We start from the raw sequence: 26805 nt of genomic DNA, 5'->3' as shown, positions 1-26805 counted from the left end.
ACGGCCCCAAGGGGAAGCTCTGCCAGCCCCCGGGCACCTGTCCCAGAAGCCCAATTACCGGCTCTCAGTGGGCAGTCGGCTCACTGATTGAGAGTCCTCGGGGAGAAGGCACTGCTGAAGTCACGAAATACTCCGAAGGAAACGCTTTTATTCCTTCCCACGAGCAGAACATGGCATCTCCCCTCTCACCCCATCATGTTACTGTGGGCAGAAGAAGCTGCTCGTGGGTCCTCATTAAACCCGGTCGCCTCTCTCCACCCTCACTGTCACCGCCATGCCTGTCCCCTGTCATCTCTGCCTGGACCGCAGCGGGCAGCCTCCCCACCAGTCCGAGCCCCGCTCAGCAGACAGAGGGACTTATTCAAACACCAGGTCGCTCCACAGCGCTGCCTGGAGTGCTCTAGTGGTTTCCATTGACTTAGAGCTGATCTGCATCTCCTCTCTGTGCCCCCGAGACCTGGCGCAGGCTCTCTCCTCCTGCGCTGCCCCGTCCCCCACTCTCCTGCCCCTGTTCACTCCTTGCCGGCCACTGAGACCCCTTTGCCACTCCTCAAAAACTCTGGGCTTGTTTATTCCCTCCCAAGGAAGAGATTTTGCATAAGCTGTTCCCTCTACCTGGAATCCTCTTTCCCGTGCTCTCCCCACAGGTAGCTCCTTCTTGTCCTTCAGGTCTCAGTTCACGCGACACCTCCTCAGAGAAGCCCTCCCTAACCACCCCATTTAGAGCACCTCCCCCTCCCCCTCAGGCCCCTCTGGCACGTCACTTTGTGTTTATTTGCTGTTTATTGTTCATCTTCCTCACTTGTCTTATTTGCTGCTGTGTCCCCAGCAGCTAGAACAGTGCCTGGCACATAGTAGGGCTTCATGCCTGTTGAATGAATGGTCTCTATCGGGAGAAATGGGTAACCCTAACAGCCCTTACTGAGCCCCAGCAAGGTGGGACATGGCATCGTGGAGCTCTAACGTCATCTGGTCCTTCCAGTATGAAACCCTACAAGGAAGTGTCCCCATTTTACAGCTGAGGAAACTGAGGCCCCAGGGGTTCAGGCAACGGCCCCAAGGTCATGCTGAGGGCAAGAAGCAGAGACCCAGTCTGTCTGAGCCTAAGTCCCCACTCTTACCGCTGTGTTATTAACACGGTGTTATCACTCTTGTTTTACAGACAAGAGAACGGAGTCTCGAAGAGGGGTGTTCATGGGCCTAAAGGCCTCAGCTAGGAAGAGCTGCGGCTGGGATTTGAACCAGAGTGTTGCTTTGTCTATGAGAAGGCAGAGGCCCAGGCAGCTGTCTGTACTGTGAGGGGCTACAGAGCTGGTCAGACGGCTGTCCAGTCCGGCAGCAGGGTCCAGGGTGCAGGGCAGCCCCGCAAGGAGAGGAGACCACAGTAATGCTAACCCCCAGCGCTCGTTGCTGCGCATTTGGCCGCGTTCTAAGTTTGGGGTCCCCAACCCCCAGGCCGCAGACCGGTGCCGGTCTGTACCTGTTAGGAACCGGGCTGCACAGCAGCAGCTGAGCTCGAATGTAATGCGCTTGAATCATCCCGAAACCACGCCCCGCACCCCATTCCTGGAAAAGTTGTCTTCCGAGAAACCGGTCCCTGGTGCCAGAAAGGCTGGGGACCGCTGTTGCAAGTGCTGGGTGTGTATTAACCACCTTGTCAACCACCTCAGGAGGGAGGTAGCGTCGTTATCTCTGCAGATGACAAAACTAAGGTGCAGAGAGTTTATGTGACTTGTGCAAGGTCACCCAGCTGGGAAGTGTGAAGCTGGACAGAGCCCAAGCACTAGCCACTGCCTCCCGGAGGAGATGCCGGCGGGCGCAGCTCCAGAGCTCTGGGGTCCAGGAAAGGACCCTGAGTCCGGCAGAGTAAACAAACCCTGCCACCCAGGGCCACCAGACTCCGATCCTGGGGACCCTAACTGACACCAGCCCCCCGGGGCTCTCAGTGTGGTCAGAGCAGGAGGCCAGTGCCACCAGGCAGCTGGGGCAGGTCCCAGCCCTGCCACCCCGAGCCTCAGTGTCCACCCCTGAAACAGGGCCAGGGTCCATCAGGAGGTGGTAATGAGAGGAGGGGAGGAGACGGAGCTGAGTGATGCCCCACCAGCCCGGAGCCCCAGCCCAGGCAGGGTGAGCAAGCAGTCGGTGACAGAAAGCACATGGCTCCCATCTCAGCTGTAATCCCTGCTCTGCCACTCACTGCATAGGCGACATCGGGCGAGTGACTTACCTCTGTGTGCCTGGATCCTGTGTCAACGAGGATAATTACAGTATAATTTGAGATTACAGTAATTAATCCACGTAAGGCACTTAAAACAGTACCTGGCCGAGAGTAAGCTCTAAATGGCCGAGAGCGAGCTGTTCTTTATCTGAAGATTACCAGTGTTAAAATGTTTGCGCTGGCCTCTCTGTGACCACAGGGACTCTCTCAAACAAGGATGCCATGAGGTCAGAGAACGAAAATGAGGGCGCTGTGTGTCCCCTGGTGACAGCGCCTCTGCAGGCCGTCCCTCACCAGAAGCCGCCCCCCGCCCCTTCTTCGTGTTTCTCCAGGACGATCGTCCTTCCCTGTGGGTGCCACAGCTAAGTGCTTGTCAAGTTTATGAGCTTTCAGAGCCACTTTTAGCCACAGCCAGGCCTCCCCATTTTTTAAAGCCCGAGATAAGGGAAGAGTTTATGAGATTAGAGGTTTGTCATCAACTTCGGCTTTGATTTCTGTCTCTCTCTCTCTCACTTTCCTCCTCTTTTTATAAAGCCAATGCACGAGCTGGGAACAGCAGAGGCCTAGGCCCCATAAACATGCTGTTCAAATAAAGGAGACATTTAGGGCCAGGTTGAAGTGCCATTTAAAGGTGATTGCTCTAAAGTGGCCGTGTCTGGGCAGTTTGTCATGAGGTACCCCAGCTGCTGGCGGAAGACCCCTTGTTCTGCCAGTCTTGCTGTTAGCTCGCGTAGTTTTCAACGTTGGCTCCTTGAAACTGAGCAGGTGTGGGACTTTTGTAAGATTTTGGGATCCAGTTATTTTTAAAGTAACTTTTTAAGACGCCGTCTGCCCCCCGGGAAGGTTTTGGATCAGACTCAGAAGAGCCGTGCAGAGGAGGCAAGGATTCCCCAGGTCCCCGCGCTGCCCCTGGGCACTCCAGGGGTGGGGCAGGCCTCTGCCAACTCTCTGTGGGCAGAGCCGCCTGGTTTGCCGGCAGCGGGCCCCGAGGCGGCGGCGCATGGTCCAGTGCTGGGCGGGACTTGGCTGCTGTGCACCCCCACCCCTGTCTGCCTGGCCAGCCGCACATCCCGCACCCCCACACTCACTCGGGGCCCAGCTGCAGGTCCTCGGCCTTAATGTGCAGCTTCGAGTCACCACACCTCTTCCCAGGCTGTTCCTCTGCCCAGTGCGCCCTCCTTTCATTCTTCGGTGCAGTCCTCCTTTGTCTTTCAAGATGGCTCAGGTGTTACCCACTCTAGAAAGAGCGATGTTAAGGCCCCCTGCTCCGGGCGTCCAGGCCCAGCACCCCTTCCCCCGCTGCAGCCCTTGGCAGTGGTCGCTACGTGGACCAGCAGAGGCCAGAGCAGGGGGCTGGTGTGAGAAGCCAGGTCCTAGGCAGACTGCTCAGAAGAGAGGGGGGGGGCTCAGGGTGGCCGTCTGACCGCTAACATTGGCCCACCACTCGTCCCCCTGCTATTAGAGAGTAAAGCCCCAGACCCCATCGCCAAGCACACAGAGCCCATTTCGACATAGCCTGAGACCACCTTTCTTTACTGGGTGTCTTACTCTCCCCCCTTACCCCTGCCATGCCCTTCCCCCTCCTCTGCTCACTCTGTTCGTCTGCCTGAAATGCCCTTCATCTCTTCTGGACCTGACACACTCCTACCCGTGCCTTAATGCCCAGTTCCAGGGGCTGCTCCTCTGGAAAGCCTTCTGTGAGGACCCCTCTAGCAGCGGTCCTCAAGGCCAGGGACCGTGTTCTCACCTACTCTGTGCTTAGTGCCCGGCACAAAGCTGGGCAAAACATACCACTTGGGAAAACCTTGTTGGGCTTTTATTTTTGAAGTAAGTCTGTCCTCGAATCAAAGGCAGGCCCCAGGGAGACCACACACGTGGTCTCAGACACCACCCCCCCCCCNGGGTCTCCCCCCCCCCCCCCCCCCCCCCCCCGTGTCTAGAAGAGCTAGGTTGTGGAGGCAGAAGCTGAGCTACATTGTAAGGAGAGAACTCATCCACTCATCCGGACAAGAGGCTGCTCCAGGGCAGGCGGGGCTCCGGAGCTCTGCCGTGCGCCTCGGAAATGCTCCCTGGGCCCGTCCATCCCCGAGACCCCACCCCAAGCGCCTGCAGCACCACCAGGGATGGCCACAGATGGGAAACAAGCTGGAGGCCTGAGACGTGCTGTCCGCCCCCGATCCTCGGACCTCCTGTCAGCGTGGCGCTCGAACCTGACCTTGCCTGAGCAGCAGGGAAGACGCCGGGCTGTCACTCTCCTTCCACTCTGACACCCTGAGACCACATTGGCCTTTTCAGCAGCTTTTGGCTGGTGGTCAACTCAAACCCCCAGATCTTTTTCGCCGGGATGTCTGCCAAAGCCACATCTTGTGCGTTTGATTTATGGCTCGGGTTCGCTGGGGCCTGTGCCTGCTCCCCAGAAGCCAACTGGAGGAGGGCAGTGGTTTGTGGACCCCTGGCAGGAAGAGCGATTGCAGGCCCCCAAGCCTCAGTGTGAATGTGAGCGAGCTCCCCTTCTCTCTGTGTTTCCTGGTCCCTTCTCTTTGAGGCGCCAAATGCCAGCACCTCCTGAATGGGATTTTCATTAGCATTCAAGTCACAGGTTACCAGGGCTCAAGCAGATCAACCCTTCAGGTTACTGGGGGAAGCAGTGCTTCTGGCAATGACTCAGAAGGGCAAGGAGAGACAGGCAGGTATGTACTGGAGGCCCAGGCTCCAGGGCCTGGGGTCCACGTTCCCTGGGGAAGGCACTTCATTGCCATGACGCTCAGTTTCTCATCTGCGGGATAGGGATGACAAATCCCAACCTTGTGGCATTGTCAGGACAAAGGCTTGGACCACCTTTGCAAATATTGTTCCTCCTCAGCCAAACGTTCTTCCTTCTCCAGGGATTTTCTTTTAAATGCCACCCTTTCAGGCGGAAAGGCCTTCCCAGACCACACTCCCTAAAGGCAGCAGGTTGTGTTTAAGTGTTCGTGCTGTCCATCGCTTCTCTCCCCCCGTCACTCTCACGGGACCCTTGGCTCCATGAGGGTCGGGACCCTGTTTCCTCGTTTGCAACTGTCTCTCCCATCCCCCGTCCCGGCCCCAGCACGGAGTCAGGACTCAGCAGTGTGTGCAGAATGACCACCAGGGAGTAAAACATTCCTTTAGACCTCGGCTGCAAATTCCGTGTTAGGTGAGCGAGGTGACCCATGGAGAAGCCTGTTTAGTTCCCTCTGCCACAGGCAAGGCCACCTCCCCACCCTGGCCCTCAGGGTTCCCAGCTGTAAAACGAGGTGTAAAGTGAGCGAGTGAACAAACTCTTCTCGCAAATCCTCCTAGCTCTCAAAGACTCTTAAGTCAGCAGCACAGGGAGGGGGAGAAAATTGTATTGAATTTGTATTGCCTGTTGGGTTGAGAAAAACAACTCCTGCCAGGAAATCTCTCTTACTCTGTCACTTTCTCCACTGGGCTGGAAAGAGCTGCCCCGCGCAGGCCTGGGCCTGCGTAACCCACACTGAAAAAGTCACAGGCCCCCACCTGCCCCGGGCCAGGCGGGGGTCGGGGCCCCTGAAAGGTGTGTGGCAGCTGCTTCCCCGGGGGGTCCAGGGGTTTGTTGCCTTAACCGAGCTCGTGGGCAGGTAAAAAATTCCAGACATGTTCTCTGCTGACAGCTAATTGTGTCCTTTATTAATGACCATGGCTTTCTTGGGGCAGGTGGGAGGAGGGAGGAGGCCAGTCTCGGCCGAGGGGGCTCCCTCAGGTGGAGCTGGTGACCACATTTCTGGATCCCATAGAAGCGGAAGTGCTGCTGCATGAGGTGACCCCGAAAATGTACCCCCCACAGCTGGAGAGGGGAGGGCCTTTCCCAGGCTCCCCAAGCCCCAGCAGGGGTGGCTGGCGCTGACGAAATAAGGCGGGGATTCGGGAATCTGGCAGCCCAGGTTCTAGGTCCTGCGTTGGCCTCTTAGAACATAGCCACCAAAGTCCAGTGGATGCCCTACGGGGAGGACCCACAGTGGGGTGATGCTCCCCAGCTCCATCCGGCCGTCACCCCCTGGTGGCAGCAGGACTGGGCCCTCCAGGCCCTTCCTCAGTGACCCACATCGCCACCTGTCAGTACAGCAGCCAGATGTGCTGGGGGCCTGGCCTGGCCCTGCCAGATGTGTGGAGCTTTCCCAACACATCCGGCTTCCCCTCAGGCACATTGTGATTATTATTTAACACTCGCTTTTCCAGCATCTGTGAGGCCAGAGGATCACAGGCTAGGAGGCTGATCCCCCTGAAGGACCTTTGTAAGCCTGGGTGCAGTGGTAACCTCGAACTGGAAGGAGGGCTTTCACGAAGCTCCGTTTATTCCCCATTTTCTTGCTAGGATCTCATGTTAGCCTAGGGAGGGAGGTAGAGTGTGTGGGGTTAACCTCAATTGTAGAAGAAAGATGTGAGGCTCAGAGAGGGACACAGTGAAGGAGTAGCTGGGCTGGGGCTTGAACCAGGCAAAGGAAATTGCTGTGCAACGGCCCTGGGGCTAGAGGTGGCCTGGTGTGCTCCCGGACAGCCAGGAGGCCAGTGTGGCTGGAGTTGCGTAGATAAAAGGGAGGGTAGTGGTAGCAGGCAAGTTCGGAGGGGCAAGGAGGGTACAATTACACAGAAGAATAAAGTACCTGCCAGTGAATTCGACCAGAGAGGTAAAGGGGGCGTTTGTACTCCAAGTGACATGGGAGCTATCGGAGGGCTTTGAGCCGAGGAGCAACCCACAGCCGATCCCTGTCCTGCAGGACCACTGTGGCTGGTTCGTTGAGAGCAGACTGCCGCCAGGGGACCGTGGGGAGGTGGGAGGGCTAGGGCGAAAGCCCAGACGCTGCAGCCCCGAGTCCGGAAGCTGCTGCAGGGTCTGACCGCTACCTCTCACCGCCCCATCCTCTTCCCCTCTGCCTTCCCTGCCAGTCTGGCCATCGGGGCTCAGGGCTGCAGCCCCGGCTCCGTCAGCTACTCATTGGCTGTGTGACCTGAAGCAAGTCTCTGTCCACGTCCCGCTCATCTGTCCTGTAGTCATCAAATGAGAAGCTTGAACTGGAAGATCATGAATACTCTCGACTTCCAGTGACCCAGACCCCACCTGCCTCTCTAGCCTCATCTCCTACTCTTTCAGCCTCAAACTTCAGGCTTCAGTGACCCTGAACTTGTTGTAGCTCCCCAGGTGCACACCGTGCGGTTTCACGTCTCTGTGCCTATGTGGGGGGCCGCCCCGCCCCCCCTCTGCAGCCTGCACACCCTCGCCCATCCGTAGCCCTGCACGTGGAGAATCGGTGCTCTTCACCAGGTCTGGGTGGCTTCTCCTCCGGAGGCTTCCCCCGACCCACGCTCTTCCTCAGGGCTCCTGGGCACGTCGACCAGCCCCACTGTCCTTTAAGAGACAACAGGATGAAGTAGACATGGAGACTCGGAGCTGGCTTCAAATCCCAGCGGCCTCTCTGGAGGTGTTTTTGAGCCTCTGTTTCCTCATCTGTGAAATAGAGATTAATTACATTTCCTGCTCCCAGGGTCAAGGTGAGGATGCAGCAGGATGTAAAACACCTAACCCAGAGCCTGGGTAACTAACTCTCTGGGATCCGCGAAGCCAGAGTCTAGCTGCAGAGAAGGGGCTTTGAGTGAATAACGCGACCCCAGATCACTGGAGTGGCCCTGGCCGGGACCCCGGGACAGCCTCCCAGCAGTTCCATGTCCCAGGGGGATTCCTGTCCACCGCTCCTGTCACCAACCCCTCCCTTCGCTCACCTCTTCCATCAAGGCCTGGTCAAAGCTGCCTGCCGGCAGCCACACAGCACTTGGAAATGTCCTTAATTGCTTCACCAGAGTGGGGAGTCACCCTGCAGGCAGATAATTAAAAAGTTCAGAGCTTGATTAATTGGGAGGAAATTGGAGGAATGGGGCTGCCTGCTGGGCGGGCAGGAGCTCCCAGCCCCTCTGTGGGGGTAGCATGCGGGGAGGCAGGACAGAGCGGGCTGGGGGCCTGACATAGGATCTGGGGGCTGGAAGGGCCGGGGGTGAAACACCCTCACCTGCCTTTTGCAGGTTGTGGGGTACAGGGTCTAACTCCCCAGGAGGCTGAGCTCTCCCACCTGCCGACAGCAGGGGAGGTGCTGTCAAGAGACACAGTGGTCGTGAAAGTTCTGGTGACTCCAGCCTTGGGCCAAAGCATCTTGAGGTCTCCTCTGTGCCAGGCAGTGAACATGGCAGGCGTGGTGGCTGTCCTCATGAAGCTCACAGTTGGGCGGGTGGGAAGGTGGGACATGGGGAGACCAATGTTAACCAAATGCCGAGAAGGACAAGGGTGAACCACATGCATTGAGAGCTATTCCTGGGGACACAGGGAGGAGCGTAGGGGGCTCTGACATGGGCCGAGGGGCTCCAGAAACCTGGAACAAAATCTCCAGTCCACACACAGACTGGGTGACCTTAAGCACAAGATCCCACCTCTCTGAGCCTCATTCAGTCAACAAACACTCGCAGAGACTTGTCCATCCTATCTTGGCCACTGTGAGTCCCTGATGTCACCAGGCTTACAGCCTGGTGCTGGAGGCAGAGGATCACGAGCGTGTAATCTTACAGTGGCGGATGCAAAGTGGTACAGCCGCAGGAGCCTAAGGGAGAGCCCTAGGAGAAGGACTAGGAGATGGACCACAAGGTGACTTGGGCTGCAGCTGAGGTCTGAAGGATAAAAGGGAGTTAGCCAGGCTGGAGCTGGGGCAGCGTGTCGGGCAGAGGACACTGCCTAAGCAAAGGCCCAGAGGTGAGCAGAGCACAGTTTGCTGGGGAGCCAGACACCCCCTACTTATGGTGGGCTCTCAGGGCTCAGCTGGGGGTGCTAAGAGCTGAGGCTGCACTCACCACAAGCACAGAGAGCCACGGAAGGTTCTTGAGCAGAAGCAGGACTGTGCAGACAGCCTGTGTCGAAGAGCCTGGCTGGGGGATGCCCTGGATTTCCCCCTTCGGGCAAAGAGGAGGCGTGTTAACACAGTTCTGCCACTGCCTTCTGATTTCTGTGGTCCTGCCAGCTGCTGGCAGGGGACCACAGAGCCGGGGTCCAGGCTGGGGCAGGCAGGGGAGACCTGGGCATGTGGTAGGGGGGCAAGATGACTGGCATTCGCTGGGTGGTCCCAGTGGGAGCTATCACCACAGGAGAATGACCCTGAGGTGCTTTCTGGACTTAATGGCCCAGGCAGGGCCTCTCTTTTCGGGCCGGGGTGGGGGGGTGGGGCAGGTACTTTCATCAGGATAGAGCACTGGAGAGTCTTCGGAGGCAGGCGTTTGAGAGAACATGGGCTGTGGGGGCACAGGCTCTACCCCTAACTCCCTGAGTGACTTCGGACAAGGTGTGGGGTGAGGAAACTCCAGGCCCAGCACCAGGCAGGCACGTGGTAGCCACAGGGATCAGCTTCTGGCCCAGTAGCTCGCCACCTGCTTTTAGCGTAGCTTTGCCCATGGCACAGAGGACCGGGCACCCTGCCCAGCCCAGCCCAGGGGGGCTGACTCTGCCGGCTCAACCTCCAGCAGCAAAAACAAGAAGCATGCAAAATGCAAAAGCCACTTTGCAAGAGGGAGACCCCCAAACCCCGCCCACTCAACCACAAGAACAACACAAGCTCAGCTCTGATGTACATACAGCACAAGCCCCAGAAAATACACAGAATGGTTTTTTTTTTTCTACGTAGTTCAGGAGAACATGGGGCCCAGGGCTGGGTCTCTGAGCCTGCCCACAGCCACAGTCCCACTGCTGGCAAGGGCCGTAAGTCCTCCCTGAGCGCAGAGTGGGCTCACAGAGCAAGGGGCCACAGCGGCCACTGAGCCTGGGCCTCCCCGCCCCAGGGCCAGGGCTCTTTCCTCCGTTCAGTCAAATTTCTTTCCCTGACCCAAACCCAGAACATCTAGGAGATCCAGAGGCAGGGAAGTGTGTCATCTGCCCTTCGTACCTGGCTCTGCTGGGCCCTGGGTCAGGTCAGTCCCTGACCCCTCTGCCCAAGTGGCCAGCACTCAGGCCTGGTTGAAGGAAGGTGTCCCAGCCCCGTCTTTCAGGCAGAGCCCGGGCCTTTTGTCTCCATGTCCCAGTGCCTGGCACACACTAGGTGCTTCATAGATTCCTATTGAATAAATTCATCACTCACCATCTCCCCAGTTGGACCCACGGTCCTGAGGGCTACATCTTTGTCTCTATCACCATGGGTGGGCCAAGAATGAATGGAGGTAACAACAGCAAACACGTGAACAGCATGTAATGTGAACCAGGTGGGCACCGGGACTGATGTTTTCACTCTATTACTTCGTGTAATCTTTGCAACAAATACAGGGTCAGTATTATCATTATCCCCATTATACAGACAAGGAAACTGAGCCATAGAGTTAAGTAACTTGTCCGTGGTCACACTGTTAGCAAGAGGCAGGCCTGGGACTTAGCCTCGGCAGCCGGCTCCACAGTTCGGGCCCAGGTTCAATGTCAGCAGACCTCCTACTCAGGTTCTCAGTAGCTGGAGCTAAACTGTGGTGAGCCCTCCTCTGCCTAGTACCACCAGACATCCAGAAGCTCTTCCCCTCGAGCGAGCTTTTGACTTCATTGTGGCATCAGTCATTTGGGGGAGCAAGCCAGAGTCTCTGGGAGGACGGGGGACAGCAGAGCAGCAAACCAACCAGGGAGGCTCCAAGGATCACCCAGTGCCGATTAGCAGCCCCTCTGTGCCAGGCCCAGATGGAGCCCTGCCTTGGCCTGACTCGGGGCTCATTCGGTCAATTATCACCTACCCCCGGAGCCCAGGGGGCAGGCTGGAGAAAATCTGTTTCCCTGTAATCCTCCTCCCCCTCCCCGGCCGGCTGCCATCCCTCCCGCCTGGGGTTGCCTGGCCAAGGGCTGCGAGCATCAGCAGAAGGCGGGTGCTGGCCGGCTGCTCTGGCCTCAAGTCCTGTGTTTGGGGCCCAGGCTTTGCCCCTCCCTTTCTGAGTGACCCCCCTCAAGCCCCATCCCCTCAAGAGGCCCGACAAAGGTGGCCTCCAGTCCCGACGTTCAGCCACTCGGTAATTTCTGTGTCGGGCAGCACCTGGGCACAGGGTCTTTGGAACAATGACACGCAGTCAAACTTCAGCTCTGCCATTTTAGAAGCTATGTGACCTTGGCGTGGTCCCCCACCCCCTCTAAGCCTCAGTTTCCTCATCTATAAGATGAGGGGGTGGGTAATAATGTTACTTCAGTGGACAGTCATGTGAATTTAGTGAGAAAATCTATGTAAATCGATTGTACTGGGCCCAGCATCGGGAAAGCACGTGATAAGTAGGAACTGTTATGGCCCTTGCATGCTGGGTGAGTCATCACAGCTAATGTTTACAGAGCACTAGCTAGGTGTATGGAGTGCTTTGTGTACGTGAACCTGTCAAGCCCATAGCCCCTGCCTCAGGTTGCTCACTGTCCAGTTGGGGAGACAGACGGGCCTTCATTCAGAAAACCGAATTAACCGAGCGTCTGCTCCGTGCCAGATCCTGTATTCGGTGATAGGCATGTGGAGATTAAAGATCCAGCCCCACCCCAACCAGGGCTCACTGACCAGTGGGAGGAACACAGAGAAGTCACCCAGGTTAGGTCCAGGGGTGGGCTGGAGCTGGTGTGCGCCAGCTTGGCTTGCAAGAGCCAACTGTGGGCATTTCTTCCCAACTCAGTTATCTCAGGTTGGTAAGTTGGGAGCATCTACATCCCAGAAACCAGCAGACACAACAAATCAGGGCTCTCCCCACCCACACCCCCAGTCAGCCATTTGCCAGCACATCTCTGGCTACGGCGCACGCGTCTGGGGTGCTGCTGTAGAGAGTGGGGGGCAGGCCTCCCAGAGGTGCCCGTGTCAGACTCACCTGCCCCAGGGGACAGGGTGAGCAGGCAGAAGGGCATTCAGGCAAAGGGACCAGTTCATGTGCAGCCAGGGCGTCTGGGGAGCTGCACACAGATGAGAGAGGGGACAGGTGGGGCTGGAGAAGCATACAGGGCAGCTGCCTGAGACTCAGGGCGTTTCCAGGAGACGGGCCTTGCAGTTTGAAAACTGGAATGAACAGGTCACTCCGGTGAGGGGGGCAAATGGGACGTGGAGAGAGAGGGATCTGAGCGTCCACGGGGCCTGACCAAGTCCAGACGACAATGGTGGCCCTACACCTGGCATTCACTCGACTAAGCACTTCCCCACCCACTGTCTTAGCTGATGCTCACTGTGAGGGGTGCATTTGTTCATTCAACAAGTACATATTGAGCACCTACTGTGTTCCAGTCATTCTGTTACGAGCCAGGGACCCAATGAGACCAGACCCCGCTTCCTCGGCTGCTCTCCAGGCCCTTCAGTGCAGGGGAAAGACGGCACGCACGTTTCCAGGCTGTTTTCTGATACACCGTTGACCTTGAACAACGCAGGATCAGGGGCAGCAGCCCATCACACAGTTAGTAATCGGCCTATACCTTTTGACCCGCCGCCAGTCAGCCCTTCGAATCTGTGCATTCAACCAATGTTGGATGGAAAACAGTGTTTTTGATCACGTTGAGAATGCGAAAAACTGTTCTTAATCCATGGCTGGTTGAATTCACAGATCTGAACGAAACCCGCAGATGTGAAGGGCCCCCCTTATTTATGGAAACACAAACCCACATGCGGGTGGACCTGCGCAGTTCAAACCCATGTTACTCTCATTAGACCCAACAGTCTCCTCTCATTACAGACACTGTGAGGAGGGACAATGAAGGAAACAAAGACCGACAGTGCAGTGAGAGAATCGCTTTAGTCCGGGTGGCCGCAGGGGGCCTCTCCCGGGGGTGACATTTAGCTGGGCCCTGGAGGATGGAAAAGACCAGCCCTGGGAGGAGCAGGGGAAACAGTCCCGGCAGAGGGCACAGCAGGGGCAGAGGCCCAGGGTGAGGGCACTTGATGACCAGTGGGCTGGGGCACAGTGAGTGACAGGAAGACAGCAGAGCCAGCCCGGCAGGTCCTGTGGGCCCCAGCAAGGTGTGTGAATTCACTCCGGTGCCTCGTGGGGAGCCATGGGTGAGGCGGGGCTGACTGGTTCTCATCCGCTCACCCTCCGGAGGGCCTTACCGTGCCTCCACCCCCCAGGTGCCATCCGCTCCCTTTCTGCAGGAGACTGAGTCCCAGAGATGGCAGGGACCTGCCTGAGCCCACACACCTGGCAGAGGTGCGGCTGCCCAGGACTGGGTCTTCAGGTCTCGTGGTTCTCTTCCCACTTCTGTACCAGGCTCAGATCTTGGCAGGGCAGGTGTGTTCCCAGCTGGGAAGCTAGGAGCAGCGGGGCCCCTAGGCCACTGGGCTCTGAGGGGGGCAGCTGCCGCAGACCTCTCTCTGTGGCAGAGGAAGTGGCTGATGGGAGCTGAGATCAGAAAAGAGCTGTGTGGGTCTGCCCCTCTCTGGGACTCAGTTTCCTCAAATGTCAAATAAGGTGGTCGAACTGAATGCTTTTCCAGCTCCTCACTTCATCCACCCATCACCCACTGAGTACTCGGCACGGTATTGGAAGGTGACTGTCCAGCCAGGTAGTTACAAGTTCATAAGTAAATAATTAAAACGGTCACCTCAGCCTCGCATGGGGTCTCGGGGAAGACTTCCCAGGAGAGGTGATACCTGCTCTGAGTCGCAGTTCGCCTTCTGGCGAAGGGAGGGTGTTCCAGGTAACGAGAGTAGCATCGACAAAGGCCAGAGGTGTGGAGGGGCCCAGGGGCCGGCACTGTATGCCAGTGACGGTGTAGACCATTGGCACAAGGCCAAGACGGGCCTGTGCTAGCCCTTGAGTCCTGGGGGGCCTTGAGGAGCTTGGGGGCTATTGTGGATTTTTTTAAATAGCAGTTTTACTGTGGTATGACTCACATACCATGCAATTCCCCCATTTAAATTAGACAGGTCGGGGATTGATAGCCTATCCGTAACTGTGCAGCCATCTCCCTGGTCAACTTGAGAACATTCTCGTCACCTCACTAGGAAACCCCACGTCACTGCCCCCCACTCTCTGCTCTCCCCTGCCCCTGGCAACCACTGGTCTACTTCTCCTCTCTATGGATGTGCCTGTTCTGGACATTTGCATGGGAGTCCAGGTGTGGCCTTTTGCGACTGGCTGCGTTTGCAAAGCAAACTGTTTTCCAGTTTGTCGAGCTGTAGCATGGACCAGCCCTCCGTTCCTTTTTACGGCCAAATAATGTTCCATGGTAAGCCACTGTGGACTTTTTACGCGACACAGAAAGGTTTGCAGTTTGGAAAGCTGGCTGGGGATGGGCGTGTAGGAAGGAGGAGGCCAGATGGCCAGGAAGAGCTAAGGGGTGGGTGGGAGGGCACCGCTGAGGAGGGGAGATGCAGCCATTGATCAGCTGCTGGGGGGAGGGGCAGGGACGGCAGGAGAAAGGGGTTTATGAAGCACAGTGCCAGTAGATACAGAGAGCCCAGGGGAGGGCCAAGGGGTGGCAGGGCAGCACACCCAAGGAGACGAGGCAGCCTAGGGAGTCTCAGAGGGGGCCAGGACACAGTGATGGAAGAGGACAGCCGGGACAGCGGTCCAGATGGAGGGGCTGGCAGGGTGTAAATGGGGGAGTGGGCAGCCACCCACCAGCCGTGCCCAGGAATCGCCAGCAGATGGAAGAGGCCTGCTAAGCTGGGCAGGCTCTCACCTGAGGGGGAGCCAGGAGGATCTTGGCCTTGGAGCCAAAACCCTTTGGCATCTATCATGACGGGCCTAGATCCTCACCAGAGCTCCGTCCCCCATTCTACAGCAGAGAAAACTGAGGCTCAGAGAGGTCAACTGCTCCACTAGAGCCGGAGCTGCCCTTTTATCCAGCCAGCAGGGAAAGGCTGGTACCTAGGAGAAAGGCAAGAGGGAGGAAGGCGAGAGGCCCAGGGGCCCCAGAGCCAGCGCAGCAAAGTGGAGCTGGACAGGCGCCCAGAACAGAAGCTGCCAATCCCCGGCCAGCACTCACGGGCCGTGGACTCAATGAAAATAAAGGTGGTGTTGTGCAGAGGTTAGGGAGGCAGCCCCTGGAGTTGGACCACCTGGGATCGACTCCCGGCTCTGCCACTGCGGAGCCCTTGGAAAGTTGCTTCGCCTCGCTGCTTTTGCTCCCCATCTGAAAACGGGGGTGATAACATCCCGCCCGTCACCGGCCTGGGGAGGCTTGGGTGAGTTATTACGAGTTAAGTCCTCAGAGCTGCATTTCCTCAGTCCTGGATACATGTCGGCGGTTCCCTCTGCGCTCCAGAGCGCTGTCGCCCTCTCTGTGCATGGACGTCCCGGCAAGTCCCCAAAGGCACTCGTTGCCGTCCTTGCCTGTGTCGCTCTGGCCTGGTCAGCGTGGCATCAGTAGGTGGTTGTTGACTGGGGTGGTTTCCGCCCTTCGAAGGCAGGGCCCCGGGGGGCAGGAGGTGCCATTTTCTAGCGATGGGCCCTGCGGTTGTACCTGCAACCCCTCACCCCTCCCAACCCCAGGCCTGGGCTGCTCATCGGTTGTGATTCTCGGGGCCACTTTAAGGGGCAGATGCTGTTACCAGTGAGAAAACTGCAGGACACCCAGCAGCGGATTTGGTAGTTGAACCTGGTAGTTTAATAATGCCAGGAGTTGTTCTAGGCATTTCTCCCTAAATTCACCATGACTCAGGAGGTAGAGATTATTGTCCCCGTTTTATAGACGGGGGGACAGCTTAAGTGGCTTCCCCAAAGCCACCCTGCAGACCTGGGTGGCACTGGCTTTTGCCCGGCAGCCTGCGGGCTAACTGCTCTTCCCTGCATGGTCTCCAAAGCCCAAGCTCTCTCTGCTTTCGCAGGCAGTCTGTGGATGTGTTTATACGGAGTGTCTGCTGAGGGCCAGGTTCTGGGCCAGGCACCGGGGAAGGAGCTGTGGATCCCGTCCTCAGGGAGCGGAGAGGATGGCCAGAGACCCTTTGAGGAGTAGTTATGGTGGGGGAGTGAAGCCCTCTGAGCTCAGGACACGTTGGCACCAAGGAGAACGGGGTCTCTGAGGCAGGAGCTGGTTGAGGGGTTGGGGAGAGGTGATTTGCTAAGACCAGGGCTGGAAAAATGATTTGGGAAATTTAGGGGAGCCGTTTGTACAGGAGGAAAGAGACGCCCTGAGAGGTGGAACCGCTCACCGAAGGTCACACAGTGCCCTAGCAGGAATGTGATCCAGGTGAGAGCCACCCTGCATCCTAAAGAGGAACTTGCCCCTTGTGAAGCTCTTCCCTTGTCCACCTTCTCACGTGTGTCTGGCGTGATCTCCCCCAAGGCACCACAGCAGAGCTGGGATTAGGAAGGTTGGTAAGAAGGAAACAGGCCAGGAAAGGGCCATGGCCTAGAGCCTGGCCTCCTGATTTCCAGCCCGGGGCCAGGGGGAAGCATAGGGTGGATTGGCACACAGGCCCACACAGGAGTGGTCACCTCTTGTAGAACCTAAGCCCTGGGCTGCAGGGCCTGGGCCAAAGACCCTGTGCGATCCCAGATGGCTGAATGCCCACCAAGTGCAAACACTGCCCTCATCTGGCTGTCCCTAGTATTGCAGACCCCTTTATTTTAATAAATTGATCAAACACTATCATAACAGGTACTGTTCACTGGGCACCAATATTGTGCAAAGCTCCATGTCATGTGCTTTTACACACTTATGCCAAATGCTCCTGAGGGCCTGTGGAAATGGGCTTTAGGATCATAATTTTACAAATCAGGAAACAGTCTCAGTATGGTTAAGCCACTTGTCTAGGGCCACACAACGAGTACACAGCCAGGCTGGGACTCAAACCCAGGTCTGTCTGCTTCCAAAGGCAGAGTTCTTGCCTGCTGTGCCACATCGCCTCCACACGCCCTGCACTGAGCTGGAACTTATCTACTGTAATGTCATCATCTCAATCATCTGGATCCCAGTGCTCTAGTTCCAGGAATCAGGGCCCAGCCAGCCATTGGCAAGCAAGCCTGGGCCATGGGCACTGCCGCAGGCCTCTGCAGTGTCTTCACACTAAGTCAGGATTGGTCCTAGAAGCTGCGGCACACCCTGCCCGCAGTAGGTAAGGAAGGCTTGCCAGGGTTCCCCACTGAATGCACAGACCGCTGTAGAGACAAGAAAGCAGGTAGCCTGGAACTTCCTGGGGACAGGTAGGACTGCCACACTGGAGAGTGGAGACTCCCCAAGAACTCCAGGAGGGGGTGTTTCTCAGCAGTGATGCTGTAGCCCCCCCCATAGTACAGTGTGGCCTTCCACGAGGCTACAGGGCCCCCATGAGGCTGTGTGGTCCTCTCTGTGCTTCCTGAGTTACTCAGTGACTTCCTCGGTCTTCTCTCCTAGCTTGCCCATCTGGAACCTTCAAGGCTAACCAAGGGGATGAGGCCTGCACCCACTGTCCCATCAACAGCCGGACCACTTCAGAAGGGGCCACCAATTGCATCTGCCGCAATGGCTACTACCGAGCAGACCTGGACCCACTGGACATGCCCTGCACAAGTATGTTCAGGGGCCCCTGAGGGCAACGTCTGAATCCACAGTCACCTGCAGAAATGCCCAGAGCGAGGGCTGGGCTGCTGTCCGGCGATAGCCAGCCCTTCCTGAGCGAGGAGCAGCCAATACCTGGGGGAGGGGAAGGGAGCACCGGTGGCCAAAGGACCATCCTGGGGTTGTCTCTGGGGTGGTCATGTGGCCCATGTGCAGGTACCACGGAGCAGGCGTCTGGCTCCGTACCTCCTTCTGCTAAGTCACATGGAGGATGAGGTCAGGTCTGGATTCACAAAGGGATAGAGAACGGCAGGGTTGGCAGAGGGAGAACCAACGCAGGTGGTGTCTGTGGCAGAAGAGGCTACCCAGTGTCCTGACCTGGCAGCAGCTGCCCGAGTCCGGGCTAAGGTTCTCTGAGAAGGGGTGACTGTGAGGGCAGTATCACAACCACTGTGTCACACAGGAGTGACATTCTGCTGCAAAGAGCAGTGAGCTGACCCCAGTGCCATGCACCCTGGGGACTTACGCTCTCATGGAGTAGAAGCCCCAAAATCGGCAGTCCTGGGGTGGGGTGGTGAATCCGTGGAGCTCTCTGGATCCTGGCTGCTTCTCTCCACTCTGCCGTTGTGGGGCACGGTTTCTATCTGTCAGGTCACTCCGTAGTCCAGCATTGCTGCTGGAGCTCCAGCCATCACACACGTTCTAGGCAGCAGAAAAAAGGAGAGGGATAAAGGGATGCCCCACAGCTGTCTCCTTTTAAGAAAAAGTCCTAACCTATAACTTCCACTGTAATCAGTAGCCAGCACTTCATCACAGGAGGCTAGGAAATAGAGTCTCTTTAGTTGGACACACCGCCTCCTGAATAGGGTTCTGCGGTAAGGAAGGAAGGGAAATAGCATTTGGGTGGGTATGACCCCCAACACAAAGAGACTGTCCCTGATACCAAACACCAAGGAGGTTGGCGCCCAGGGAGAAAGGTTTAAGCAGCTGTGCAGCAAGATCAGAGTTATCTTCTAGAAACATCTCTCTGGTGGGTGGAGAGGAGGAAGTATGTGGGGGAAGCCATTTGGGAGGCACGGGCTGGAACCAGGGCAGAAAACAGCTCCACCGCCCCCACTGATCGACACCCCTCCCCCTCCCCAGCCATCCCCTCTGCACCCCAGGCCGTGATCTCCAGCGTCAACGAGACCTCGCTCATGCTGGAGTGGACCCCGCCCCGCGACTCGGGGGGCCGCGAGGATCTCGTCTACAACATCATCTGTAAGAGCTGCGGCTCAGGCCGGGGCGCCTGCACCCGCTGTGGGGACAACGTGCAGTACGCGCCCCGCCAGCTGGGCCTGACCGAGCCCCGCATCTACATCAGTGACCTGCTGGCCCACACCCAGTACACCTTCGAGATCCAGGCCGTGAACGGCGTCACCGACCAGAGCCCCTTCTCGCCTCAGTTCGCCTCAGTGAACATTACCACCAACCAGGCAGGTGAGCACTTCCGAGGCAGGCTCCAGGGGCAGCGCCGCACCGTGCCGTGCCAAGTGGGGATCCTGCCAGCCCTCGTTAAAGACGCCCTCACATCTGTGGTTTCCTCTTCTCGAAGGCTGTGTGTGTGATCCAGCCACCTGGGAGAGTGTTACATTGCAGCGGTGTTTATGTTCATCGCTGTCACTTGTTGAATGGGTATTATCGGAGGTGAAAGTGAAGCTGCTGTAACAAGAGGGCCCGGTGTCGGGGGGCTTCAACAACACGGAAATGCATTTCTCCCTCATGCAGGAGCCCAGGGGTGTGCCGTCCAGGTCAGCAGGGTAGCTCTGGCCCAGCCCCAGGTGGGCTCCTTACTGCCTCAGCGCCCTCTGTGGTCAAAGCAGGTGGCAGGTGTGGTGGTGCCCTGGCCTGCAGGAAGGGCGGGAGAGAGAGGACCCCGGGCAGTGACAATGTTTTAAGCAAGGAAGGCCAAGGTGGCGCCCATCACTTCTATGTGCCTTCCACCAGAAGGAACTTGGTACTGCGGCGTCACCAAACTGCAAAGGAGGCTGGGAAGTGTAATCTCTCCCAGCCTGGCTTAAATCCGTCGCCGTGGAAGGTGGGCAGGCAGACTCCAATGGACATCTAGCGGTTCCCACAGGTGCTTTCTCTGACCGTTCAGCCCACTCCAGTCTAACTGCACCAAAACTCCTCTCCCCACGCTCACCTTTAGTCGCCCTTCCTGTGACCCCGCACTGCCCTCTACCATCCCCCTACTTTCCTACACAGTAAAAAGCTGCCAAACCAGGAGCCTCACCTCCACCCTGTTGTCCCTCTTCAGTCCGTTCCACTTAGGTGTCCAGCCCCTTCTCTCCTCCAAGACCACTGTCCTCAGGGTCACCTGAGACCTCCTGTGGCCAGGTCCAGGAGGTGATTGCAGCCTCATCCCCCAACCGAGAGCTACACGAGATTTTGAAGGACTGTATGGTACCTGTGGGTAGAAGACTTTCTGGTTGGCACTGCGAATGTGACCCTCAGGTATTCACACAACAAGCCTTGCCCCACCCCCACTGCAAGTGTGATCTGGGCCCTGTCCGAGGAGGAGCAGAGGGAGACCAGGCTCCAGGAAAGTGAGGGACGAGCTATCCAGCCCACACAGGTCCAGAGAGCCTGCTATAGGACACACATGTAAAGGCCCAGTAGAAATCGGAAGGGAGTGGTAGAAAGAAATGGAGTTCAGGAGGCGGGGAGGGCGTGCACAGGGCACAGAGGGAGAGAGGGCAGCCAGGGGTCCTGGCTGAGGGGGCACTTTCCACACTCGACCTCACTGCATCTCCCTGGTCTCCTCGAGCAGGAGGCATCTGTGTCCCCATTTTACAGGTGGGGCTTAGAAAAGTGCAGGTGCAAAGCAGGCAGGACGAGAGGCAGGGATTCACCAGGTCTAAGATTCCAGTGCTCGGGCTGAACCCGGGGTGCGGCTGTGGGTCCAATTGTGCCTGTGAGTGAGTGTGTCTGGGGAACATGTGGGCCTGTCCTGTTGTTTGGGTGACTGTGTACTTGTGACTGCACGTGACGTTGGCACGTGGCTTCTTACCAACACATGTGTCCGTGATCACACGCTTGTGTATCTGAATGTGGTCGGCCCGTGAGTGTGTTTGTGTCTGGAGAGGAGTGTGGTTTCATTTGTGAGTGTCTGTGCCATTGCCGTGGCCAAGAAGGCAAATGTCTGAGTGTGCGCCTGCAATTCTCGAAGATGCCGTGGGCACTTACGTCCCCCTTGGCCTGGGGCACGGACAGAGCCGACTCAAGGCGGGCCATCCGCGGAACCTCCAAAGGCAGCAGCTGCTGGCAGAGGCACCGAACAGACTGCAACGCCGCAGCCGTGCGCCTCTCCAGCTTGACAAGGCCCTGAGGCAAAGGAGCCAGGCTCCCAGTGGGAGCAGAGGAGTGGAAACTTTCCAACAGGGAGAAGCTAGAGTTCCCCAGAGTCCTTGAATTTCTTTTCCTGGCTGGGGGTAGGAGGGTCCTCCCAGTATCCACGTGGGAGCCCCGGTGTGGGACTGCCTGCTCCCGAAGCCTCAGCATTGTAGCAGCGAGGATGGAGTCTGGGCTATGGTGTGGAGCCCTCTCATCTGGAGCTGGAGGCTCTTAGAGAAGAGCAACAGTGCCCAGTGGAAATGAGGGACTTTCAGGAAGGAGGTACCAGGGGAGCCCTCGGGATTGAAAGCCAGAGGCAGTGAGAAGCAAGGCCTGGGTTAGAAACAGGACCTGAGTCAGAGCCCCAGCTTTGCCATTCATTTGCTGAGTGGCCTTAGTGTATTAGTCAGTTATTGCTGCCGTAACGCTGCATAACAAAACCGTACCAAAACTCAGTCATTTACAACAATAGACATTTATCTTTTTCACTCACTAGTCTTCGGGTCAACTAGGGTTTAGCTAACGTGCACAGGCTGTGCTGGGTGGGACTCCAGGACGTGGACTGGATTCAGTCTGTTCCATGTGTCTCCTCGCTCTCATTGGACCAGCAGACACCCAGGTGTTTTGCTGTCGTGGTGAATGGTGGGAACACACCTGGTCGGGCCATGCCACACAAACACCTGTCTCGCCCACAGCAAATGGGCCCTGAGGAGTTACTTGGCAAAGGGTGTGGGTGCATGACCCCACAGGAGTCAGAGAGGAAGAACAGGAAACTGATGCGACCTATCACACTTGTGGAAATCACTTCCTCCCCCTGGGCCTCACTTTCCCCACCAGACTGTGCATCAGAACTATAGGAGAGCTTTTCAGAACGTAGGTTCTAGACTCCGCCCCAGAACTGCCGAATCAGAACCCCAGCAGGAAGCTGAGAATCTGCATTTTTATCAAGTGGCTCAAGGGGTTCTCATCATCATCAAATTGGGGCAACCCAGGCCTAAGGGAGTCTAAGCCCCTGTGAGCCCTTCACATCCCTTGACAAGCCCCACTTCCATGGATGCCCAGGGCCAAGCTGGAGCCTGTGCAGCCCACCATGGCCACACCGCGAGATCCCCCTTTGCCAGGTGGGAGCATGGAAGCCGGGAGAAGTGGAGTCCTTTATGCTCAGTCCCACTGCTGAATGGCCTCAACGAGAATTTAAACCCAGGATGATGGGACTCCAAGTCTACACTGGAGAGGACACGGGTCCTGTCCTTGCAGATTTGTGTCCTGGTTGGGAAGATGAGCCATGGACAGTCCACATACACGATGGCATGAGAGAGTGCAGGGAGGGGTCAAGGAGGTGCGGGAGGTCACAGGCAGCAGAAATCCCTTCTTCCTGGGGAGTGGGAGAAAGGCATGCCATGGAAGGCTTCTGGGAAGAGGAGGCAATTGAGCTTGCATTTGAAGGAGGAAGAGGTTTCTATCCACGCAGGGAGGGAGGTGTCCCGGAAAAGGAAAGTATAGGAGACAGGCCAGAGGGGGAGTTCTCCTTCTTTCGATATTTTTTTTCTTTCTGTGCCTCCTAAGCATCAGACTCCTGTGCCACAGGGTCTTTGCACATGCTGTACCCTCCACCTGGAATGCTCCCCTCCTTCACCCTGAACCTTCCTTCAGACCTTCCTGCATCTTCATTGACCTTCCCGACTTGATCACAGGCCCCAGCACCAGGGCCCTCAAGTTCCTGGGGCTGAGGGTTTGCCTCATGCCTTAGACCATCTCCTTCCTGTCTATCTCCCCAACCGAGGCCACTCGGTGGTCACGGTGGGTCTGCTTTTCCTCACCATGGTTTCCCCGGCACCCAGACAGGGGCGCACCACAGCGAGTGCTCAGGGGCCGATGGCAGCAGAGCTCAGAGAAGCGTGGGGTGAGGTGGGGTGTGGAGGAGTATGGCCAGGCTGGAAGGCAAGACTGGGGACTTGATTTCCAGACAAAGGCATTCAGTGGTAGGCTTTAATCAGACCCCAAAATTCGGTATATAAATACCTAGCTCATTGCCTTAAAAGGAAAAAGTATTTCTTCGGGGCAAATGACTGGGCCTTGCTTGCAATCGCAGAGCTGCCTCCCGACTTCGTGAAGCCGTCATACTGTCTTGGAACCATACTCCGCCTTTGCAGCGTGCTGCTCTGCCCCATGTGCACGAGTCTTCTCAGGGACCCCCGAGCAAGGAGGCCGGGCTGTGTATCCCAGGCCTTCAGAGAGGTCAAACAGATTCCCAGGCTTAGGCAGCTGGGAAGGAGCAGACCCCAGAATTCAGCCTGGCTGTTCGGGGTCCATGGCCCTCCACACGCACAGACAAGACCAGAAAGGAGGGGAGGCCGAGCCTCAGGGTGGGTGTCGGAGGAAACTCTGTGAGGAGGTGGCATGTAAGCTGAGAGCCGAAGGAGAAAGCAGAGACAGCCGAGCAGGGTGTCTCTGGCTGGGTGCACTGTGTCACTCACGTGGAGCTCGTCCTCGGGGCTGCATCCTGTCCTTGGCTGCCCTCCAGGGCAGCACGGGACACGATTTCCCCCTCAGCAAGCTCTGAGCAGCCGCACCTCTGCCCGGGTTCCAGAGCGGGTGGGCAGGGGCAGGGAGAGTCTGGGCTTTGGCGCCTCGCCAGCCTGTCTGGCTTTGAATCAAGCCTGGCTGCCCACCAGCACGTAGCCGTGGACGAGTTACTTAGCCTGCATCTTCCTCGCGGGTTTCGTCACCCCGCCTTGCAGGACTGCTGTGAGGCTTTGAGCTCCTGTTCTCAAGGTGCCTCATAGGCTGCTGGGTACAGGCAGGCTCTCGAAACGCAAGGGTCACTCTACAGTCACTCTCATCTTAGTCATAGCTCACATTTACCGAGGGCTCATTCTGTGCCAGAGTCACATTAAGGACACCGTTCCGAGTCCTTAATGATGCATCTTCGCAACACTAGGAGGTAGGGCCTATTATTGTCCTGTCTTTTAGGTAAGGAAAGCAAGGCATGGAGAGTTAAGGGACTTGCCCGTGGTCAACAGGCAGTCAGCGGCAGAGCCTAAATAATTACGTCGCTTGCACATTCTTGGCTCCGTACTGGCCAGGGAAAGCCTTCTGTGGAGGTGAGGTGGCCTGTGCGGGTGGGCCCGTCCCCACTGAAGTCTGGCTGGGCGAATGCAGCCTTCAGGGCCGCTTGTGCTGAACACGTACACTGACCAGTTCGGAAACTCCCCTGTTGTCAGGTGCCAGTGGGTCATGTGGGAAAAGAGGCATCAGTTCTGGGCTTGGCAAACTCGGCCCCCAACCAGCACGGCCCTTTCCGAGCTGAGTGGCCGGGCTCTACCGGGAGACCTCACTTCTCTGAGCCGCAGTGTCCTCGCCTTCAGGACAGGCATGTCTCTTTCATTCCAGTTTTGCCAGATGGTTTCCAGATTAGTGATGATGCCACGAAGCACCCAGGACCTAGTGGGTGAACGGTAGCTAGGCTCAAAACGAAATTGGATGGTGTGTTCATTTGTTGTGGCTACTATACCAAAATCCTGCAGACTTAGCCACTTGGAGTGACACACGGTTGTCACCTTAGAGTTCCGTAGGTCCGGAGTCCAGGCCAGATCTCATCGGGCTAAAAAAGCAAGGTGGCGGCAGTCCGTGTTCCTCTCTGAGGCTCCATGGGGTGACCCATTTCCTGGCTTGTTCGGGTGGTGGCAGAATTCAGTGCCACATGGTAGCAGGAGTGGGGGGGGGCTCGTTTCCTGGCTGGCTGTCGGCTGAAAGCTGACCTCTGTGGGCCTTGCCCGTGGCCCCCCGCCTCTTAGAAGCAGCAAAGGGGCGTCGAGTGCTCCTCACACTCCAGCTCTCTGCTCTTTGACCCTTCACTGGGAAAGTTTCCCCTCCTTTAAAGGCTCGAGTGATTAGATTGAGTCTACCTGGGTAATCCAGGATAATCTTCCATCTCAAGAGCCATCACCTCAGTCACATCTGCGAAGTCCCTTTTGCCATGTAAGGTAACATAGCCACAGATCCCAGGAGTAGTAGGACGTGGGCGTCTTCGGGGGCCCTTATTCTGCCTACCCCATCGGCACCGGCAGGGGCCTTGCAGTTCAGCCAGTGCAAGCACCTCCTTTTATGGAGGGGAAAGCTGATGCCCAGAGAGGTTCCTAAGCGGCTGCTCAAGATCACACAGCAGCTCCTTGGCAGAGCCGGCCTCCAGCAGCCTGGCCAGGCAACACCACTCCACATGGCTTTCTCGTTGAAAGGCTTTCAACTTTCCAAAGCCCCGTCTGCCACCGTGTTCTCCTCTGATCCTCCCGCCCTCCCGGGGGCAGGCACACCGTGGCTCAGTCTCTAGAACTGGCATGAGCACGTACTCACTTACCTCTCTCCCTGGGGGTGGTGGGGATCAGAGAGACCCGGGCCAGAGAAGCCCCTGGTGAGGCCCATGCCTGGGGAAAGGAAAAGAGAGGGAGAGGGCACTTCCCCCTCTGGGCCAAGCCCTCTGAAGGCATCGTCTTCTTTGATCCTCCCAAGCATTTTGCAGGGAAGGCACTGCCGACCTGGAGTATCAGCCAAGATTGGGTTCGGCTGCATGTAACAGGAAGAGAAATAACAGATAGCCACTGTTAAACAGTAATGCTGTTTAACAATCAACCATAAAACCAATGGTGTAAAAACGAGACGCACTTATTTAGCTCGAGAGTCTCCGGGTGGGCTGGATGGGTCCTGGCGGGGAGCATTCACATGCTTGCATTCTGTTCGGGCTTTATTGCACGTTTGGGGTTGACTGCTGTCGGCTGGGTAGGAGTGGCCCTGGCTGGGACAACTGGAACAACAACTCGGCTCCCTGTGTCTCGGCCCCCAGTGGGTCAGCCTGGGCATGTTCTTTCTTGGGCAATCACGGAAAACCAAGAAAGTGGGCAGATACATGCCAAAGGGGCTTCTTAAGCCTCTGCTTATGGCATATTTGCTTATATCCCGTTGGCCAAAGCCAATCACATGGCCAGGCCCAGAGTCAGAGGCAGTAGGGACTAGAGAAGTTACAGAGCAAAGGGTGTAGATATTAGGGAGGCGATTCCCATAACCAGCCCACCCTGGTGGCTTAGACAAAATGGAGGTTTGTTTTTCTAATGTAAAGGACGTCACAAGATAGGAGTTAGGACAGCTCCACGGAGTCATCAGGGACACAGGCTTCTCGGCACACAGCTTTTTTTTTATCTTTATGGGCCAAAATGGCTGCAAGAGCTCCAGGTATCACTTCTATATCTCAGGCAACAGGATGGAAGAAGGAGAGTGAGAAGGGTTGGACTCCTCCCTTTGAAAGAGACTTCTAGGAGTCACACACACTTCAGCTTATATCATAGGCAAGCACTTCTAGCTTACAATACAACCACTTCTAGCTACCAGAGTTCTTTGGGAAAATGTAGTCTTTTATTTGGACACAAGGTGTCCAGCCAGAGTTTGGCTAATTTGAGAAAGAAAGAAAGGATATTTGGCAGGTGGTGAGTCGGAGTCTGCCACACCCCATGTTGTAGCTCAGAGAGAGAAGTAACTTGCCTGAGGTGGCACAGTCACCTGTCCTTAAGAGACCTGGGATCTGAGCCCTGAACACTGCCTCCTGTCCCCCACACCACCATCACCACCTCCTTTCGCAAGCCTCTGCTGAGCATTCAGCTCCTCGCACAGCTGTTTGAGGATCTAGTGGCCCAGACAGCTACACGTGGCTGATGTCCCCTGACCCCTTCCTGTGGGCCCAGCCCTTTATATTCAG

General features: G+C 57.0%; 1 protein-coding gene across 3 annotated transcripts in view; it reads left to right on the top strand.

Moving 5' to 3' along the window:
- The window catches only part of EPHB2 (EPH receptor B2), a 167855-nt gene that overhangs the window by 114098 nt on the left and 26952 nt on the right, over positions 1-26805 (top strand). For all 3 annotated transcript variants that reach the window (XM_037032948.1, XM_037032946.1, XM_037032947.1), the window contains exons 4-5: positions 17541-17696; positions 18828-19163. In XM_037032948.1, coding sequence (XP_036888843.1) covers positions 17541-17696; positions 18828-19163 — 492 coding nt within the window. The remainder of the gene's footprint in view (positions 1-17540; positions 17697-18827; positions 19164-26805) is intronic.

This window comes from Sturnira hondurensis, unplaced genomic scaffold, assembly GCF_014824575.4.
Source record: "Sturnira hondurensis isolate 20B ecotype Veracruz unplaced genomic scaffold, ASM1482457v3 Scaffold0021555, whole genome shotgun sequence".
NCBI classification, from domain to species: Eukaryota; Metazoa; Chordata; class Mammalia; order Chiroptera; family Phyllostomidae; genus Sturnira; species Sturnira hondurensis.
Note: the sequence above shows the minus strand (reverse complement) of the source record. Positions and strands in the feature narration are given on the sequence as shown.